Source organism: Ornithorhynchus anatinus, chromosome 7 (genome assembly GCF_004115215.2).
Source record: "Ornithorhynchus anatinus isolate Pmale09 chromosome 7, mOrnAna1.pri.v4, whole genome shotgun sequence".
Classification (NCBI taxonomy): Eukaryota; Metazoa; Chordata; class Mammalia; order Monotremata; family Ornithorhynchidae; genus Ornithorhynchus; species Ornithorhynchus anatinus.
The window spans coordinates 72108464-72129421 of record NC_041734.1 but is presented as its reverse complement, the minus strand read 5'-3'; the positions used below and the strand labels follow the sequence as shown (position 1 = coordinate 72129421).

Below are 20958 nucleotides of genomic sequence, written 5' to 3'. Positions count from 1 at the left end.
GAGAGGGGCGGGCGGCGTGGGGCCCCACAAGCAGTGTGGGTCGGGGTGGGGAGGAGCCAAAGGGCACAGAGCAGGGCGGCAGCCTCCATGGACTGGGGAGAGGACGGACCCCAATCACGGGGAGCTGGCACTGCCACGGGGTCGGGGGGGCTGAGGGGGTGAGGTGCTGAGGTGCACTCTAGGGGTAGTGGAGCCCCAGAAGAAGGCATGAATAGGTCAGATCTCCCTGGATATCCCAGCTAGCCCTTTCTCCTTTAGCCCGTCCTGTCTTCCCGAAGCCCATCTAGTCCTATCTCTGATCTCTCACCGAGTTTCCCAGGAACAACCTCTTTGCTTCACCTTCCCCACCATCCCCCTTTTAAACCTCAGTTCAAAGTCAACCCTTCCAGGAAGCCCACCTTCTCTTCAATCTGTGGCCCCCCCCGATCCTCCCACCTCAACACACTCTGGTCCTGCATCTATTTGGGCAGCCTGACGGGGCTTGTCTTTTCCCTTCTCTTCGACAAGGAAGCAATCAATCCATCAATGATATTTCTTGAGTACTTCCTCTGTGTAGAGCAACTGGGCAAAAGGGCTTAGGCCAGGATCAAGTCTGTCCACCACTCCGGGAACTAGAAGCAGTGCTGAGCCAACTGTGAGGGCTCAGGAGGGACTTGTTGTTGACGGGGATGAGAAAGATATGAAGGGGGAACACAGATGATAAAGAATGACCTGAATAGAGAGGGCATCTGCATTGGCTATAGGAGCCAGTCACTGGGGAGGTGTGGGCTGCTTCACTGGGTATGTTAATTCCCTTCTAGAAGGCCCCTTGTCTTCCTTGCCACTGTCTGGGGAGCTGGGGGAGAGGGCCAGGAGGGGTGAGGGCAGGTGGCTGGGACATGCCTTGACCGCCTTCCTCGCCCATCCCACCCTGCCCACCTGATTGTCAGACTTGTGAGTGTGGCCCTAGCACCGACTGCCCCCCAGCCCCACCCCCGCATCCTCAGGTCTGGCTAGCACTCTCCTCCTTCCTGTCTGGTGAGAGTGGTAGGTGCTGCCACACCTGAAGCTGTGATTGTTTGTGATTCATTGATGGTGTGAAGCCCGCTCTATTTAGACAGCAGAGGTCTGGGGGTGGGGGAGCAGGTGTGTGAGTGTGTGTGTGTGTGTGTAACCGAGTAGCCTCCTGAGTGAGAGTTGACCAGACCCGGAGAGGGCACTGCCTAGCTATCTTTCTCAGGGCCCCTCGGTCCCAGGTTCAGCAGTACTGGGGAGCAGCTTCTGAGATCATGGAGTGTGGAGAGGAAAGGAACGCGGGGATTAAGGGCAGCTGCCAGAAAGAGTTGGCCGCCCAATGGTTGGAATTTTGCCAAAGCCCTCGGAGGCTATGAAGTGGAGATTTTCACCATGGATGCTCTCTACTGCTTTCACGTTCCCCTTCCCCGTGTCTGTGGGCTCCCTGAGCTCCCAACTCCCTGGTCCCCATTTCCAGCAGGTGAGCCTCCTCTAATTTCTCCACCTCTCAATCGATGCTGGGATCTCAAATATAGTTATGTTTACCATCCCACCATGAGACTGGAAGCTTCTTGTGGGCAGGGAGTGTCATTTTGTTATTTGTATTTCCTAAATGCTTCCTACAGTGCCCTGAACTGGGTGGGAGCTCAATAAATGCTGCTGCTACTACTCCTTTTCCTACTTATCCTCTCCCTTCTTTTTCTTTTCCCTCCTTCTCTTCCTCTCCTGTTTCTCCTCCTCCTCCTCTCCCCACTCTTCCTTCTCCTCCTCTTTTTCCTCTACACCAGACTAGCTCCCTCCTTCTCTTTCACCCAGATCCTCCTAGTAATCTACCCTAAGTGAGTCTGGAATCCCACTGGTCCAAGCACATCTATCACAAACTCTCTTGTAACCAGAAAGAGGCTAAAAGAAGGAAGGGAAAAACTTTAACTAGAGGCATGTGGGCCAAAATCTGAGAGTCCCGGAACTGAAAGTACCCCCAATCTTCATTTGGCCCAGTCCCCTGCCCGCGGGCAGATAAATCCTATTCAGGATAGATATGTGTCTACTCTGTATTTCCAGAGCTCTCAGGTTTGGAATCTCTGAGTTGTCGTGCCTCCAATCTAATTCTCTCGTTGCCATTTAAATCTGTTGTTCTCATTCAGCCCCCTGTGGACGTGAAGGACAACCGTTGGGTTTCCTCATAAAAATCATTCAATGGTTTGAAGGCAGTAATCTATTTATTCAGTCCCTCCTTGGCCTTCTCTTCTCCAAATGAAACACCTCCAAGTCCTGGTTGAGGTCCGAAGAAGAGGAAATGGACAGCAGGAGAGTCTGAGGTTAGAGCTGGGCCCTGAAGGAACACTGGGAGGGGTGACTGAGGGAGGATGTCAGTGGGGTAGATCTTTCATCCCCACCCATACACAAACACCTGCAGATCTGCCCTACTGCCCTGGGGAATTCTCATGGGCAGGGCTAAGTTCGTTGTGGGCAGGGAGCGTGTCTACCAACTCTGTTGTATCGTACTCTCCCAACTGCTTAGTACAGTGTTCTGCACACAGTAAGTGCTCCATAAATACCATTTACTGATTTATTGGGTTGCGGGCAGTTCTTCCTAAAGGCAGGAGACTGAATTAAATAACCTCTGGAGCTTCCCCTTTTAACGCCCTTCCTCCAGCTTCAGAAATGCCTCAGTAGGAAAAATAACAAGGCTAGAGCTATTAAGCGTCATTTCCTTGTTCGTGCAAGCCCGTGTAAGGGCAGAGTCTGCCTGTTCTGACCCAGAAGCTCGGAGAATAGACGTATTGGATCTGCCTGGGAGACAATCATAAGGATCACAATTGTGGTATTTTAAGTTCTTACTATGTACCAAGCAGTGGTAAATACAATCATATCAGATGCAGTCTTATCACATATAGCGTTCAAAATCTAAACGGGAGGGGGAGCAGGCACTGAATTCTCATGTAATAGATGAGGAAACTAAGGCAGAGGGAAGTTAAGTGACTTGCCCAATGTGCCCCATGCTGGACTCCTGGAGTGCTGAAATCTTGGTGATAGACTGCTGTATCTTGCCTCAGCCCAAAAGGCATGGGTTAAGGGGCCCTGGGGAAGTCTATTCCCTTGGAAAACAATGGTTGCTAAGCTGAGAGCCTTTGGCCCCGGAGAGACCTAGAGCCTGGCAGCCCTTGCATCTTCCTCCTCCCCGGAACAATTGCACAAAGCAGTGCCCGCTCATTGAAGAAACCCGGAGCCAAGGAGCCTGGAGCCAACGAGCCCAGAGACAAGGAGCCTGGAACCAAGAAGCCTGAAGCCAAGGAGCCAAGGAGCCAAGGAGTCCGGAGCCCAGAGCCAAAGAGCCTGGAGCCAGCCTGCTCCACCGGCGGACAGTGTAGTCCAGAAGCTTCAACAGGAAGCAAGGAGAGCCGGTGCCCTCCCCAGCTGCATCTCTCGCTCTTGGAAGCCCCGGGGTAGCTGGCTTCACCCCTCTCCACCACACCTCAACATCCCTGCAGCAGCGGGTACAGGCTCGGATAGCCTGGCGATCCACAATGGGACACAGACTTTATGGGAAGTGGAGTCAACTCTGGAGCTCCCACTCTAGTTCTGCTTCAGGGTCCAGGCCAGTCCAGAACCCTCCCTGGAACTGTCCCTGGGAGGTGACTCTGGGATGGACCATGGGGATGTTTGACCCAAACCAAGACAATCTCCAGCGGGGAGGAGGGAGAGGCCAGCTTCCTTGGGACCTTTTCCCATCCTTGCTGCAGACCCTGACCCTCCAACCTCCTGCCCCTGGGCCTTCAGACCTCTCCGCCAAGGCTGCTTTGGGGAAAACAGTCTTAGCAGGAGGTGGGGAGGCAGCTGGGGCTCCTTCAATATCAACACTTCAGGAGGCCTCTGTCCCCCTCCAGCCCTGCGGGGGATGTAAAGGGAGGGGATAGAGCTTCCATTCCCCACCATTCACAAACACCTGCAGAGCTCTGTCTATGCACACACGCACACGCACTCAGGCACAGTATACACACACACACACACACCCCCACACACACACATATACACTAGAAAGCCCCAAATGTAGGCCATCCCTACTTAATCCAAAACACACTCCATTCGGCCCTCAGATCTGATGGAGCTACATAGATGAGTCCTGCCCACATCCTTGGGTTTCAATGACTATAGTCTAGACAAGCAACTCATAACACTTCCCCAGCTCTACAAGAGCCCACTCGCAACAGAGATACGCACAAATACAAACACACACATACTCACACATACGCATAAGTGCGCGAATGCACACTAGAAAGCCCCAAATGCAGGCCATCCCTACTTAATCCAAAACACACTCCATTCAGCCCCCAGATGTGATCCAGATACATATACATGTCTTACTTATATCTTTGGATCTCAGTGACCATACTCTAGACAAGCAGCCCGTAACACCTCCTCAAGGACCCACTCTCAACATGCATATACACACACACACACACACACGCACGTACACTCTCACTGCTCAATGTAGCCACAAAATCAACTCCCCTCCCACTCACCCCCAGCTCCCAGTCTGTTGGAATGGTGAGCAGCAGAGATCCTTGGTCTTGAGCCCAAGAAAACAAGGGCCCTGCAGCCAAACCTCCAGTTCCAATTGCCCCGAAACATCTCATTTAGATGTTCAAAATAGATTCTACCCAAAAGCCACCGGCTCACCCCAGCCGTTGCTGCCCCTGGCAGCCTCTCTGAGGTTTGGCCCCGGCCTTTAGGGAGAAGAGGCTGGATGTTAAACAAGCTGGAGACAAGAGCCTCTGGCAATGGGATTCTGCGCAGCCGAGAGCCAAAAATTCTTAGAAGCAGGTACGGGACCTTGAACCCCCCCAAGGTCACCAGAGGAGTAGTTGGCCCACACCCTCGGCTCTGCAGGCACTAGCTGAGCTCTCCTCCAAGAGGCATGATTCTTCTTCCTCAGTCACTCCGTCGATAAATTGTATTTTTGAGCGCTTACTCTGTGCAGAGCACTGTACTGAGCACTTGGGACAGTGCAGTATGACAACAAAATAGACACATTCCCTGCCCACAAGCTTACAGTCTAGTGGGGGAGACAGACATTAATGTAAATGAATAAAGTACATAAGTGCTGGGGGACTGGGAAAGGGGATGAATAAAGGGAGCAAGTCAGGGAGACGCAGAAGGGAGTTGAAGAAAAGGCAATGAGGGCTTAGTCAGGGAAGGCCTCCCCACACCCCATCCTGACACCAATGATGCCAACCTGAAAGGTCCCTCCTTCTCAGAGAGGACAACCCAGTACCAGGCCCAGAGGGACTGAGATTCCTGCCAGGCATCAATGCTGGTGTTGGGTGGACCGGGCCCTCAGGTGGGCCAGCCGCTTGCCTTTCCACGCTATGCCACAAATCCAGAAGGGGTTGCAATGACTCAGGCCTGGAGTGGTTTCAACCGAGTTGGGGCACAGGCCGAGGGAACCCATCCGTAGAGGGGTTTGAGGCCAGGGGATCTTTTCAGGGTCCGCTGGGCTGGACATGTGCAGTTGAGCCACCGGTGAGTGTGAGAAGGAAAGGATGTCTCTCAGAGACGGCAAACAGTTCCAAACCGGGAAAGGTGGGGGTGGTGGCCCCAGCCGGCCGGGGGGAGGTGGAGGGAGGGAGGACTTTCCCTTGGCTTGCTTCCAGTTTGCAGTCGACGAGTGAAGTGTGCCGAGGGCAGCCAGCAGCTGCTGAGGGCTGGGAGGGCCTTCTGGGCAAAGGGGGTGTGGGAGGTGGCGGGGGCCCCAGCCGCAGCTGGTCTGGCCCATCTGTCTATCAGGGAAACACCGAGGGGCTCAGGGGAAGATGGAGTGTCCTCTTGGTGAACTCGCAGAGTGAGAGGCCAGACGGCCAGGGGGCCCAGGGAGTGATGTCAGGCAGAGCCCGCCAAGGAGCCTGGGAAGGGATGTGTGGGGCCCCAGGAGCGATGCCAGATGGGACCCACTGAGGAGCCTGGGAAGGGATTTCTGGGGTTCAGGGGTCTGGCAGGCAGAAGGAATCCGGTCTTTCCCCACTCCAGTCCATACTTCAATCTGCTGCCTGACTCATTTTTCTACAGAAATGTTCAGTCCATGTTTCCCCGCTCCTCAAGAACCTCCAGTGGTTTCCCATCCACTTCCATATCAAACAGAAACTCCTTACCATCGACTTCAAATCGCTCAATCACCTTGCCCGCTCCTACCGCACCTCCCTACTCTCCTATACAACCCAGCCCGCGCACTTCGCTTCTCTAATGCCAATCTACTCGTTGTGCCTCCATCTCATCCCTCTTGCTGCTGACCCCTTGCCCACATCTTGCCCTGGCTTGGGATGCCCTCCCTTTTCATATCTGACAGAAAATTACTCTTCTCAACTTCAAAGCACATCTCCTCCAAGAGGCTTCCTTGTCTAAGCCCTCATTTCCTCTTCTCCCACTCCCTTCTGCATTGCCCTTGCACTTGGATTTGCTCCCTTTTTTTCACTCCTCTCTCAGCCCCACAGCACTTACGTACATAGCAGCGGCAGTGTGGCTCAGTGGAAAGAGCACGGGCTTGGGAGTCAGAGGTCATGGGTTCGAATCCCGGCTCTGCCACTTGGCAGCTGTGTGACTGTGGGCAAGTCACAACTTCTGTGTGCCTCAGTTACCTCATCTGTAAAATGGGGATTAAGATTGTGAGCCTCACGTGGGATAACCTGATTACCCTGTATCTACCTCGGCGCTTAGAACAGTGCTCTGCACATAGTAAGCGCTTAACAAATACCAACATTATTATTATATCCATAATTTTATTTATTTACATTAATGTAGGTCTCCCCTTCTGGACTGTAAATTCCTTGTGGGCAGGGAATGTTTCTACCAGCTCTGATATATTGTTGTGTCCTACTCTCTCAAGGGTTTAGTACAGTGCTCTGCACACAGTAAGTGATCAATAAACATGATTGATTGATAGATTGATCCCATCAGCATAACAGAGAGAGAACGGGCAGACCCCAAGCAAGATCAAGGGTACTTGTGGGATCCAGGGTCAGCAGGGGGTGGCTGGGCTGGAGAAATCACCCCACTATGCAGCCAGAGGCCGGGGTGCGTGAGCTAGGCTGACAATGTGCCCAGGTCCTTGGGGACGCTGCCACCCACAGGGGCCAAAGTTAGGGTGGAGGTCACATCCCATTCCCTGCAGAGAGGCCCAAGGGAGTCTGCAGTCGAGTGGTGCTGGAGGGCAGGGGCAGGGGTGGGATGCTTGAGGGCCTGCAGCTTGAGGAAGGAAAATGAGTCAGCACGATTTAGAGGATAGACCACAGGACTGGGAGTCACAGTGATCTGGGTTCTAATCCCAGCTCTGCCATTTGTCTGCTGTGTGACCTTCAGCAAGCCATGTCACTTTTCTGTGCCTCAGTTACTTCATCTGTACAAAGGGGTTTAAGATTGTGAGCCCCATGTGGGACACGTACTGTGTCCAATCTCATTATCCTGTATTTGCCCTAGCACTTAAGTACAGTACCTGACAGCGTGGCTCAGTGGAAAGAGCACGGGCTTTGGAGTCAGAGGTCATGGGTTCGAATCCCAGCTCTGCCACTTGTCAGCTGTGTGACTTTGGGCAAGTCACTTAACTTCTCGGTGCCTCAGTTACCTCATCTGTAAAATGGGAATTAAGACTTTGAGCCCCACGTGGGACAACCTGATTCCCCTGTGTCTACCCCTGCGCTTAGAACAGTGCTCGGCACATAGTAAGCGCTTAACAAATACCAAATACAAATACCAACATTATTATTATATTATCCAATTCCATTAAAAAAAGCCATGACCAAAGGTAGTTCAGTGCCCTGCCCTGCAACGATGCTCAATAAATATAGTTCCTCCTCTTCCACAATCTCCATGCTGCGGGCATTTAAGCAGCAGCAGTGTGCAGCCTCCACAAATTTTAGAAGGCTCCTACTCGATCGCTTTAGCCGCAGACTTGTGACTCTGCGTTTCGATTTCATCTTTCCCACCGTATCTGTCCCCAAATCCTGCCCCACCTTATGTTCAGACTGTGAGCCCTGGAGGGCCAGGCATCGTGTCTAAATCTCACTTTTCCCCAGGGTTAGCGCAGTGCTCTGCACCCAGCAAATGCTTAACAATTACTATTACTTCTCGGATTCCTGAGGCTCCTGGCTTTGGCTGGGGTGAAGTTTCCTCCCTCCTCCCTACCTTCCTGCCAAATCATTATGCCAAGTAGGACGCATCTCCCTCTGGGCCAGTTTCCTCCACAGAGCGAGGGACAATCATGTTCATTTGTTCATCCCTGGCCTAGACTCACCATTAGAAGTCAGCTCAGAGGATAAGCAAGCCAAGTAGGAGGCTGACAAGGCTGCGGTTGGAATCCCTGCATTGGCTAGAGGGTGCTGGGTGACCTTGACAAAGTCACACTCCTCCCCTTCCCCCGGTTCTTCTCAATGAGAAGAAGCCTGCACGTTGTTGGAAGGAAGTGCAAAGAAAACCTAACAAGAGTTCTTTCTCCTCTTCTCCCAGGGGCTCTAACACAGCTATATTAAACCAATATTCCCAGTAAGGCCTGAAACAAAGGATGCTCTCAACTAGTTTAGAAAATGGCTGTGAAGCCCGAAGAATTGTTGAACTTCTGACTACTTTCCCGCCCTGCTGTGGCTAATGCGGTTGGATAGGGTAGGTTAATGGCCCCATTTACTGTATTTTCTCACCACAACCCCCAGGCCTTCTGATCTCCAGCTGGCTTTGTGACATCACAGCCGGGTGCCAAGGCATCGGCCTGTGATGTCATAAGCAGCTGGCAACAGCTTCAATACCCAGACTTTTAAGAGATTCTGAAATGGAGTTTTAAGAGAGAACCCCATGGGGTCAAGGCCTCTTTGACAGAGAGAGGGAGAAAGAGAGAGGGAGAGAGAGAGGGAGAGAGAGAGGGAGAAAGAGAGAGAGAAAGAGAGAGAGAGAGAGAAGAAGAAGAAAGCTTAGCCTTATGGTTTCTTTTCTGGATCACTTGCTAATGCATGGGAACTTGGAGCCAAGTCAGTTAACCCTTCTAGACCTTAGTTGAGAGAAAGTGTGAGAAACAGAGGAAAAGTGCTGACTGGAAAATTGTTTTGAATGCTTTGAGATCCTAAGACTAAAGGCCCTAAAACTCCAGCAAGTAAATTTTTAGTAGTGTTGTAACATTTTTAGTGTCATTAATGTTTCATTATTATCATTTGTGCATACTAACATTCTCCCAAGTTTCTTTCTCCAGGGCATTCGGCGCATTCCCGTGACCTGATCTCGTTCATTCTCACCCTGGTCCTGAGTCCCAGGGAAAAGGCAGCTAGGGGAAACAGAGGCCCGGAGAGGGGCTGGGATTTATATGAGGTTATTCAGCATTTCAAGTCAGGGAATCAGCAGTCCTGCCTGCCAGCTGCACCCTCTCTAGTAGGGACAGAGTCAGCAGGAAGAAATAGACCTGCTCAAATAGCAGCCCGATAGATGTCCCAGAATGACTTGGGCAAGAGAGCAGGTGCTGTGGGGGGGGGGGCAGAGCTCTGGGGTCTGGGTTCTGGGCACCTCTCTCCACTCTTTCAGGATCTCCATTGCTGATGCTCCCAAGTTGATGGTGTGAGAAGGGATGGGAGTGAATCCTGCAGGCCCTGGAGGGGGAGGGAGAGATGGAGTGGGAGAGATGGAGTGTCAGGATGGCCCAACTCTGCCATCTGTCTCTGCCCACTGGGGCGGAGAAAGCCTCTCTCGATTTTGGGAACCAGCGTCTCAGCAGCCTGGGGGGCTCTCAGGGATAGTCCCGAGAGGAAAGAAAGATAGGCCGTTTCTTTAGCATCCAGCCCCAGACCCCGGAGAGCTGTCCACATCCTCCTCTCACCTTCCAAGAGGACCCTCTGGGCTGTAGCACCCCTGTCTCTACATTATCCCCGACCCTGGCCAGCCCTGCCCCTTCTAGTGCCACTCCACTAGTGAACACACTGTGCTGGCAGGGCTCTGCTCCCCACCATACCCAAGTAGGACTAAATGCCTACCAGGCTCCATCCCAACTCACGCATCCTCTTGTTCTCCTACCAGCAGCCCCAGGATGCACTTGTGGCTGCAGAGAAACTCGGTGGGGTTCATTCCCCCGGCCCCTGCGGAAGAGCACTGTGGGCAGGGAATGTGTCTGTTATATTGTTGTACTGTACTCTCTCAAGAGCTTAATGCAGTGCTCAGCGCACAGTAAGCGCCCAATAGATATGACTGACTGAGCCCTGAAGACCTTGCTTGGTCCTTGGCATCACCTCCCGGCACTTCCCTCCTATCGCCCTCAGGCTGGCACGTTTCCCTCTCCTCCCCTCTTCTCCCTGCATGTCCCTCCCTCGGGGTCCCAACCACCACCACCACGACCCAAGAAAGGGTCTGCAAACGAGATCCTATGGTCTCTGTGTAGGGAAGAGGGCAGAGCCAGGGAGAGCCAGGCGCAGAGGCTTTGCTGAGTCAGCAGCTGCACTCCGCAGTCGGGTGCAGGTTTTTCTTTTCCTCTCGGGTAAGTTTGAGGCGCCCGGGAGGCCAGAGAGCCGGGGAGCCGGCGAACCGGGGAGCTGGGGCTGAGCCTCCCTCTCCCCTGCCCCAGACCTAGGGTCAGATGAGGCTGGTGGCCTCCCCTTCCCCTGCCTGGCCCTTGCCCCTGCCCCAGGCCCGGACAGGCCCTTCCCCTGCCCTGCAAACCTATCCCCCTCCCCACACAACCCAATAGAGTCCCCTTCGTGGCGGGCCCTGCCCTGAGCCCCTGCCCAGTCCTGGGATAGAAAAGAGCCAGCGTCAAACCCAGGATGGGAGCTGCTCCCCTCCGAGAACCCCAGGCAGCCTAGGAGAGGCCAGTGGCTTCTGCCCTCCCTCGGCCCCAGCCCGGTCCCTGGCCCACCGAGCTCAGGCCCCACGTCGACCCCGATGCCAGCTCGGCCTCAGCCAGCCTGGCCAACTAGAATCGCTGCTCCCTAGGCCTGCTGAGCTCCTGGCCGGCAGGACCTTTCTGTAGGGAGCCCTTCTAGATTGTGAGCCACCCCTCTCCCCCGCCAAAGGAAGTGGATCGTGTCCAATTCCCACCTGTGTATTCTTTCTCAGTGCTTAGTACAATGGTTTGCACTCAGTACGGGGCTTAATGCATGCTATTACTACTACTACTTCGGAACCCGAGGCGCTGGGACCCCGTTCCCGGCTCTGCGGCTGCCTTTTCGGCCCTCCAGCAGGGCTAGGCCCCTCCCCCCACCCCATCTCTTTCTCACACACGGGAAACCAACCACCCATCAGACAAGCTGCACCCACAAAGGATGTCGTCCTTCCGAACAGAGCTGAGGCACCCAAGGTGGAAAAAAAAAAAAAAAAGCACAGACAAATCGCCCAGGGCTCCCGCATCCTTGTCCAGCCTCCTCCAAGAGCTCAATCGGACCCAGCGGCGTTGGGGTGGGGGAAGGGGTGGCACTGCCAGCCTCACCCCCAGGAAGTCAGCCCCTCCCCCAGCTGGCTGCTCTCCTGCTTCCCTGGACCCAGAAGCCCGCCCCCCTCCCAGCCCCCCGCAAGCCCCCACCCCGAGAGGAAGCGGCGCTGGCCGGCTGGTGGATCCGGGTGTTTTAAATAGACCCCGTTGGCTCGGAGAACAATCCAGCCAATCTCTCTCTCCTTCCTCTGCCAAAGAAAGCATTGTTCTTCGCAGGCGGAGGGGATGGACGGGTTCTCGCTTCCCCACCCCCGCTCTGGTTTTAAGGTCGACCCTCCCCCGTATGAGACAAGCTCCACTGGGAAGCCCCGGGGGCGGGGATGGGGGGCGGTGGGAGGGTGGGGGGGGGGGGCTGGGCCCCGGATCCGACCGCGGCCTTAGAGAAACTGGAGTTGAGGGGGGGCGGTGTCGGGGGGAGGGGGAACGTGAATGAACTCCAGATCCCGCGGGCCCCCCGCTCCCGGACAGGGGGTTGCGGGCCAGCCTGCCTCCTCGGAACCTGGACTCCGGCGAACTGCGGGGAAGGCCTTGGGGGGAGAAGGACCCCGCCCCTAAATCGCAGCCCCCGCCCCCGGCCTCTCACCGGTGCCCCCAACCCCCCAGGACCCTCCTCCAGTCCTCAGGCCCGGGTCCGTCCCGCCCGGACACCGAGGTCCGACCCGGTCCGACCCTCCAGAGCCAGGTAGGAGGGGGTCCGGGGCCCCGGGCCCGTCCAGCCCCATCTCCGGCTCTGGGCCCAAACCTGAGCACCGAACCCAGGCTTCCCGGGTCCCCGGGGTCGGGGGGTGGGTGGGGAGAGGGACACGGGAAGGGAGCGGGAGGGGGAAGGGAAGGGGGAGGCACTCACCCAACATCTGGCTGAAGAGCAGCTGCTCCAGGTCCCCCAGGACGGTGACCACCAGCTCGGGGTCCACCTTGAGGAAGGCGCGCTCCCCCGGGCCCTGGCCCGCCGGGGGCGGCGGCCCTCTCTGGCCCTTGGCCTTGCCGGACAGCAGCTCGTCGTCCGAGCGTCCTCCTTCCTCGCCGACGCCGGCCTCGGGGGCCTTGCTCAGGGGCTTGACCTCAGCGTAGGGGCCCCGGGGGATGCGGCTGGGCTTGCCCAGGCCGGGGGCCAGCGGGGCCAGCGGGGCCAGCGGGGCCAGGGTCTTTCCCCCGCCGGGGCCCACCTTGGCCTGGAAGAGCGAGTGCTCCGACTTGGACAGCGTCTTGGACAGGAGCGGGGGGTCCCGGGGCCGGAGGCCGGGCCGGCCCAGGTCCTTGGCCGTCCTGGCCATGTCGTCGCTCCACTTGGGCTCGTACAGCTGCATCTTCTTCTCGGCGTCCGTCAGGAAGGTCAGGTTGGTGAGGGACTTCTGCTTGCGGAGGTTGGAGGCGGGAGGGGGCTGCGGGGGCTGCGGGGGTCGCCCCCCGTCCACGCTCCCCGACTTGAAGACCTTGAGCTCCCCGGGGCCGGGGCCGGGGCCGGGGCCGGGGCCGGGGCCTGGGCCGGGGCCGGGGCCGGGGCCGGCCTTGGTCACCCCGCCGGACGCCTTGGGCCGCTTCTGCATGACGGCCTGGCCGGAGCCTTGTCCGGCTCCTCGCAGCCCCTCCGCACCCTGGCCGCCGCTCAGCTCCGCCTCCGGCTGCTGCAGGCTCTTGAGGCTCGCCCCCAGCATCCTGCCCGCCGGGCAACCATGGGAGACGCCGACGCCTGGCACCGCGGAGCGACGGACCACCGAGCGGGAAAGCAAGGGGCGGGAGAGGAGAAGCCCAGCAGCAAGAGGAGAAGCGGGAGAAGTCCAGGGAGGAGGAGGAGGAGGAGGAGGAGGAGGAGAGGGAGGGAGGAAGGATGAGGAGGAAGGTAGAGTTGGGGAGGGGGCGGGGGGTAAGGGGCAGGGAAGCCGGAGACAGAAGGGGGAGAACCGAGGACGGAGAGGGGAAAGAAAGGAGGGGAGAAATAATAATACAAAAAAAATAATAAATCAATGGAGGAAACGGACTCCTCCCCGTCTCCCCGTGCCGGGGTAGGGGGTCTTTCCCCTCCCCTCCCGGCCCCGGAGCCGCCCCCGACCCCCGTCCTGCCTCTCGCCCTCTCCCCTCCGTCCTTCCCGGCGCGATGCTCCCGGCTCCGGAGGAGGGGACAGGGAATGAGAGAGGCCGGGGAGGAGGGAGGAGGGAGGGAGAGAGAGGGAGAGAGGAAAAGGGGGGAGGGGGTGGAGGGAGGGAGGGAGGGAGGGAGGAAGAAGGGAGAAAAGAGGGAGAAGAGAGAAAAGAAGAATCTATTTCTGGCACCGGGAGGGGGAGGTGTGAGCGCTGGGAGTCGGGGAGGGGGATGGAGGGGTGGGGGTTTTGGGGGGTGGGGAGGGGGCAGATGAGGGATCGGAGCGGTTTTTCCTATCTGACAGAGGAGCGGAGGGAGGAAGGAGGGAGGGAGAGAGAGAGGAAGGGAGGAGGGCGATCGGCAGGGCCGGAGCCCTGAGGAGCCCTAAGGAGCCCTAAGGAGCCCTAAGGAGCCCTAAGGAGCCGGGGTTATTCCTCCTTCCTCCCCCCCGGGCTTGGGCAGGACCGGTCAGGCCGCCCCCCGCCCCGCAGCTCCGGACCGTCCTGGGGAGGGGAGCAGGGAGAGGATCTGGCAGCGGGCGGGAGGAGGGGGTCGGGGGCCATGGGGTGGGACGGACACCGCCTGCTGTCCGTCAGGAGGTTCCCAGCCCCCTCCCACCCCCCACCCCCCACCCCCCATCCACCGGCACGATGCCCACCCCGCCGCCTGCCTGGGGAGAAGCCTGCAGTCAACGGGAGCCCCTAACGGCAAGGCGCTTTAGGGAGAAGCTGCGGGCTCAGCTGGGAGCCCACGGTCGGGGAGGGGGCCGGGGAGAGAGTGGGGGGTCGTCTCCCGAATTGCTTCGGTGTTCTCCGCCCTGCCCCTCCCCCTGGCCGGGGCTGGCAATGCGCATTTTAAAGGGGGAGGGGCGGGTGGGGGGAGTCTACCAGGGAGAAGTGAATCCGGCCTGAGTGAGCAGAATAGCGAGGCGGGGAGGGGGCGAGGTGGGTGCCACTCTAACGGACCCCGAGAGGACTCGGAGCCGGCAGAAAGGCCCAGGGCCAGGGATCCTGTCCAGTTTTCACGGGTGGACTCCTCCCCAGCGCTTAGTACCCCACTTTACATCTATCACGGGTTCGATAAATACTATTATTACTACCACTACTACTGTCCTCTTCTTACCCCCTCCTGGGGGGCGTGCCCAGGGAGACCGTGATTCGGGGGCCGAGGGGGGTGAGGGTTCAGAACCCCCTCACCCCTATGACAGGCAGAACGGAGCTCGGCCGTTGGGGGTTTGGATGGTGAGTCCCGTAATAATAATAATATTGGTATTTATTTAGCGCTTACTCTGTGTCGAGCACTGTTCTAAGAGCTGGGGTGGATACAAGTAAATCAGGGTGTCTCACGTGGGGCTCACGGTCTTAATCCCCATTTTCCAGATGAGGGAACTGAGGCACAGAAAAGTTAAGTGACTTGCCCAAAGTAACTCAGCAGACAAGTGGTCGAGCCAGGATTAGAACCCACGTCCTCTGACTCCCAGGTTTGTGCTCTTGCCGCTAGGCCATGCTGCTTCTCAAGGAGACCTTGTCCTTAGGACTTGTGAGGCAGGAGAGTGGGGAACAGTCAGTCAGTCAATAGTATTTATTGAGCACTCACTATGTACAGAGCACTGTACCAAGAGGTTGGGAAAGCACAATATAACTATATAAAAGACACATTCCCTGCCCACAGGAAATAGAAGAGTTTTGAAATGCCTCACTGTGGAGCCTTCCAACTCAAAGCCTTCTCGCCCTCCTTGGACACTGTAATCGGGGGCGGGGGGCGGGGGGGGGGGAGAGGCAGGAGGGCCAGTGGTTTGGCAGGGGAGAAAGCTAATCATTAGGAGTGGGCAAAGAGGGGCAGCAGCAGCAGCTGAGAGGGCAGAGGTAGGCTGACAGACTGAGAGAAAGCAGGCCTGCCCTCAGACCGGCCAGAACCCCCAGATGAGGGGAAAGCAAGCTATGGATCACTTCCAGAAGGAGAGGACTCTGAGAGAGGGGGCGAAAGACTAGGTCTGGGAGGTTCCGACCTCATTCCAAGCCAAAGCCAAGCTGCCCCCGTCCCTGCCTATCCCCTTTGAGAGTCCAGGGTCCCGAGTCTCCTCCTCATCCAGCTCTCTCCACCACATCAGTGTCCCTCTCCCTCGGTGAGCTCAGGGATCCTGTTTTGAGCCCCGGGAGAAACCTGGTGACCAGAGTCTCTCTGCACAGGCCATGCTGCCGCCACTTCCCCCCATTCCCACCCAGTGCTCTCTCCCTTCCAGACCCAGATCCCCCAAGATGCTGGAGAGCCTGGCGTCTGGGTCTCCTTGGGGAAAAGAAGGCGCGAGCCAGGCAGGAGATGGATGAGTTTGGCAGGCCGCAGCTGCCGGCTCCATGCCTGGATCTCCCGGGCAGCAAGATGGAGAGGCAGGGGAGAGCTGTTGGTTTCCAAGACAGTCCCGAGTGCAGAGCCCAGAGTGGGGGCCAGGGGCAGAGGTTCGGGCAGATACAGGAGAGGTGTACGGCCAGGAGCGTCAAAGACGGGAAGCTCGTCCTCTAGACTGTAAGCCTGTTTTGGTCAGGGAATGTGCCTGCTAATTCTTTCATACAGTATTCTCCCAAGCACATAGTACAGTGCTCTGCACATAATAAGCACTTAACAAATACCATTGATTGATTGGTTGACTGTTCCCTCCCTGAATTTTCATAAATTGGATATTCCCTTCGGGAAGCCATTTCTGAGGTCCCCCAGCCTTTCTCTTTCCTCTAAATCCAGAGTTGGGTTCATTCATTCATTCAATTGTATTTATCGAGCACTTACTGTGTGCAGAGCACTGTTACCTCTCAGGGGCAGATGCCTTTTATGTGTGTTGGGGCAGGGGTGGGTGGAGAAGAGAGGAGAAAGGGCCTTGTGCTGGTGTCTGGCTTGCATCAACCCCCCTGCTTAATGAGGTCCCATTGGAGCTGTAATTCAAAGACAGGTAACTGAGGAACAGAGGAATGCTGCAAGTCCCAGATCTATAGCTGACACCCAGGAAATGGTAGGAGGGACTGAGGAGGCAGCTTGCTCCCACAGAGATTTACAACTGAGAGCTTAGTACAGTGCTCAGCACTCAGTAAGTGCTAAATAAATGCCACCGAATGCCAGATAAGGTATGGAAGGTCCACTTTGAAGGTCCAACTTTTAACTCTCTTCCCCGGAGTTCGGCTCAGTGGAACAGCCAATTCTGAAGAGGGCTTTTTTTTAATGGTATATGTTAAGCACTTACAATCTTCCAGGCACTGTATGAAGCACTGGGGTAGATACAAGATAATGAGGTTGGACACTGTTCCTGTCCCACAGTCTTAATCCCATTTTATGGATGAGGTAAATGAGGCACAGAAGTTAAATGACAGCAGACAGTGGAAGAGGTGGGATTAGAACCTGTGACTCCCAGTCCTATGCTCTTTCCACTAGACCACCCTGCTTCCACTTAATCAGTGGTATTTAGTCTACACCTACTGAGTGACAAGCACTGTACTAAGACTGGGAAAAGTAGAACAGAAACAAAACACAGATTCCTGTCCCACAGGGTGTTTGCAATCTACTGGATCCAATTCCCTGAGTTTGTTCTCAGCCCACTGAAGAGACACCTGAGGGAGGAGAGAGGGTTAAATGGAAATATTTTTCTGCCCAAGAAAAGTACCAGCAGGGAACCCCTCTGAGTGGGGATGTTCTCTTTCAGAACGCAAGTCAGGATGGAGAATGTCTTGCCTTCCACCAGTCCCCTTAGTCTTCTCAGGAGCTCTCAGGCCTCCCCAGATATTATTCCCCTCTCTATTTCTCCCAGAATAGAAGAAAGGGAAGGGAAGGGCAAGGGGCATACACCTCATATTTGACCAGAAGGTAATCCAAGGCCCAGAGAGGTAAGTGACTTTTCCAAGGTCACACAGCAAAGCACAGACAGCTAGAAATAGGACCCAGGTGTGGTGACTCAAGTGCAGAGAATCCCAGAATCCTAGTTCTGGTCCCCCCATGCAGGTGAACGTCTATGACACCCAAGACTCCAGAACTAGAGACTCCTCAGCCTTCACAGAGAAGCAGCGTGGCTTAGTGGAAAGAGCATGGGCTTGGAAGTCAGAGGTCGTGGGTTCTAATCCCAGCTCTGCCACTTGTCAGCTATGTGACTTTGGGCAAGTCACTTACCTTCTCTATGTCACAGTTACCACATATGTAAAATGGGGATTAAGACTGTGAGTCCCATGTGGAATAACCTAATTCCCTTGTATCTCTCTCAGCGTTTAGAACAGTGCTTGGCACAGAGTAAGTGCTTAACAATACCATTATTATTATTATATGACTTCTCAAGGGGCAGAGAAGTTCTTTCTGCTGTCTGATCCAACTGGCTCTTGCTGCACTACGTAGTCGGCTGGTTCTCAGAAAGGTTAGGGTTACTCTGAGTTTTCTAGGCTCTGCCTAGGCTAATTCCCCAGCGGGAATTAGGAAAGGAAGAAGGAAAGGAGGATACTAAAGTGTAGAATGCAGCCCAGATCTCAGAAAGACTGCTTCAGCCAGAGTGCCCTAAAATTCCAGGAGCTGGACGGGAACCCAAGAGATCACCAACATCTTCTTTCTCGTAAACCTTCCTTGATGCCCTCCCCCTCCCCCACCTCAAAAACCTCCTCACGAGAAGGTTCCAAGACCCCTTTGAAAACACATGACAGGAAGTTCTTCTTGAGAGCCAAACCTAAGCCCACCACTGCAGGCTAATCCCGTTTCAACTAACCCTGGGCTGGAGGGGAACCGAGACCTCACACCAACTGCCCCTTGCCCCAGCTCCTACACTATTTCCCCCTGAAGCTTGAATGGTGGGATTCTGTCCCCTCCTACTCTTCTCCAGGAGAAAAACCACACATTCCCAATCTGTTTGAGGGAACTGGACCAGACCGGCGTGAGGACTTCTCAACTTTTAGATCAGGAAAGACCATAGCTGTGGCAGCCGCTGAGGCTGCTGGCACTGTGCCACGAGGAGCCTGAAGTGCTGTTCCTCAAAGCCACAATGATCCACTGCTTTTGCATCTATTGTTGTCCTTGCCTTTTATGTTGCTTTTGTGTTTTTACTATGTTATCTTTCCTTGTGAGTCTGTGCCAACCTCTTCCCTGACATTCTTAGGTAGTGACCACCTTGGGAGTTTAGGACCTGCTTATTTTTCCCCAGGTCTTAGTACAGCTCTTTGCCCACAGCAGGTATTATATTGTTACTACTGCCATTACTAATAGTAGTATTCATTCATTCATTCATTCCTCCATTCATTCAATAGCATTTATTGAGCGCTTACGATGTGCAGAGCACCGTACTAAGCGCTTGGCAGTGAAGCAGCGTGGCCTAGTGACAAGAGCACGGGCTTGGGAGTCAGAGGACGTGGGTTCTACTCCCGGCTCCGCTACTTGTCTGCTGTGTGACCTTGGGCACATCACTTCACTTCTCTACTAGACTACATGACCACTAGAGAAGCAGCGTGGCTCAGTGGAAAGAGCATGGGCTTGGGAGTCAGAGGTCATGGATTTGAATCCTGGCTCTGCCACTTGTCAGCTGTGTGACTGTGGGCAAGCCGCTTCACTTCTCTGTGCCTCAGTTACCTCATCTGTAAAATGGGGATTAAGACTGTGAGCCTCACGTGGGACAACCTGATTACCCTGTATACCCCAGCGCTTAGAATGGTGCTTGGCACATAGTAAGCGCTTAACAAATACCAACATTATTATTATTGTTATCTGGGCCTCAGTTACCTCATCTGTAAAATGGGGATTAAGACTGTGAGTCCCAAGTGGAACAGGGACTGTGTCCAACCTGATTACCTAGTATCTACTTAGTACAGTGCTTGGCACATAACAAGAGCTTAACAAATACTATTTCATTATTATTATTATTATTACTACTACTATTACTACTACTAGTATTACTGCTGTGGCTACTACTACTGCTACTACAACTATTATGACGTTCCTTGTGGGCAGGGAACGTTTCTATTAACTCTGTTTTACTCTACTCTCCTAAGTGCTTAGACCAGGGCTTTGCATACTTTAAGCACTCAATTGAATGATTGATCGATTGATTTACTACTACTAAAAATAAATAAATGGTGGTATTTGTTAAGCACTTACTAGGTGCAAAGCACTGTTCTAAGCGCTGGGGGATGCAAGGTGATCAGGTTGTCCCACGAGGGGCTCACAGTTTTAATCCCCATTTCACAGATGAGGTAACTGAGGCACAGAGAAGTTAAGTGACTTGCCCAAAGTCACACAGCTGGCAAGCGGCAGAGCCGGGATTAGAACCCACAACCTCTGACTCCCAAGCCCGGGCTCTTTCCACTGAGCCACGCTGCTTCAATAATAATGGTATTTGTTAAGCGCTTACACTGTGCCAGGCACTGTACTAGGCACTGGGGTGGATACAAGCAAATCAGGTTAGACGCAGTCCCTGTCCCTTGTGGGGCTCACAGTCTCAATCCCTATTTTACAGGTTTGGTAACGGAGGCCCTGAGAAATGAAGTGACTTGCCCATGGTCACATAGCAGACAAGTGGCAGAGCTGGGATTAGAACCCATGACCTTCTGACTCCCAGGCTTGTGCTCTACTCACTATGCCACGCTGCTACTAGGAGGCCACTTCCATCTCACCCTGCTGCCCAGGCTGTATAAACCTGGGGAGGGATTGGGGAGAGGGCGCCTGAGGCCCTCCTGCACAGGGGACTGTTCCAACTCACACAACTGATCTGGGACCCACCTTGGGGAGGTTGTGATGGCAGAGTCTCTCAGATCTCATGGCTCCCTTCTAGGGAAAATCCCGAATGGTTCAGAGGACAGTGGCCGGGAGTCCTGTGGGTCTGGAGCCAAGGTCATGCCCCTCATGACTGGCTCCATTTTCTTCACTCTAGGGTCCTCTCGCTGGACCTCTCATAGCAGGAGGAGGAACAGCTCGGTGGGGGAGATTTGGCAAACACAACCTCCCCTCCAACCCCTTTCCAATCCCCTCAAGACAACCGTCTTCTGCCCTGACCATGTCCCAAACAGCTGGCCGGGACTGCCCAAATATGCTCCCGTGATGCCCACGGATGGAGCATCAGCAAACCAGCTGGACAGCAGTCTGTCCCCCAACCCCATCGCCCCCTTCCCAGCCCCCTCCACCTGATAATTCCTCTTCCTCCCGGGTGGCAGCATCAGGCATGGGGTTTGCCCATCCTGTCCTGCCCAGACCTTAGGTCGGCGACCCCCTCAGGCACTCTTAGAGAGCCTGACAGCTCAATAAAGCCTGGAGGCTTGATGTCTGATTGGATGCAAGTGGGAACTTCAATGCCATTGGATTGGAAAAAGAAACTCCCTCCCTCTTTTCTTTCCCCCAAGGCTCCCCGGCCTTGCAAGACCTCTTTACCCACCCCATCCTTGCTACCTCTATCCCGGATCCGGCGCCTGTCAACACTTTGTGACCGAGACATGAC

The 20958-nt window shown here is 55.2% G+C and overlaps 1 protein-coding gene across 1 annotated transcript in view; it reads right to left on the bottom strand.

Moving 5' to 3' along the window:
* The window catches only part of NAV1 (neuron navigator 1), a 313376-nt gene that overhangs the window by 190857 nt on the left and 101561 nt on the right, over positions 1-20958 (bottom strand). The window contains 1 exon segment of the mRNA XM_029069967.2: positions 12288-13130. Coding sequence (XP_028925800.1) covers positions 12288-13130 — 843 coding nt within the window.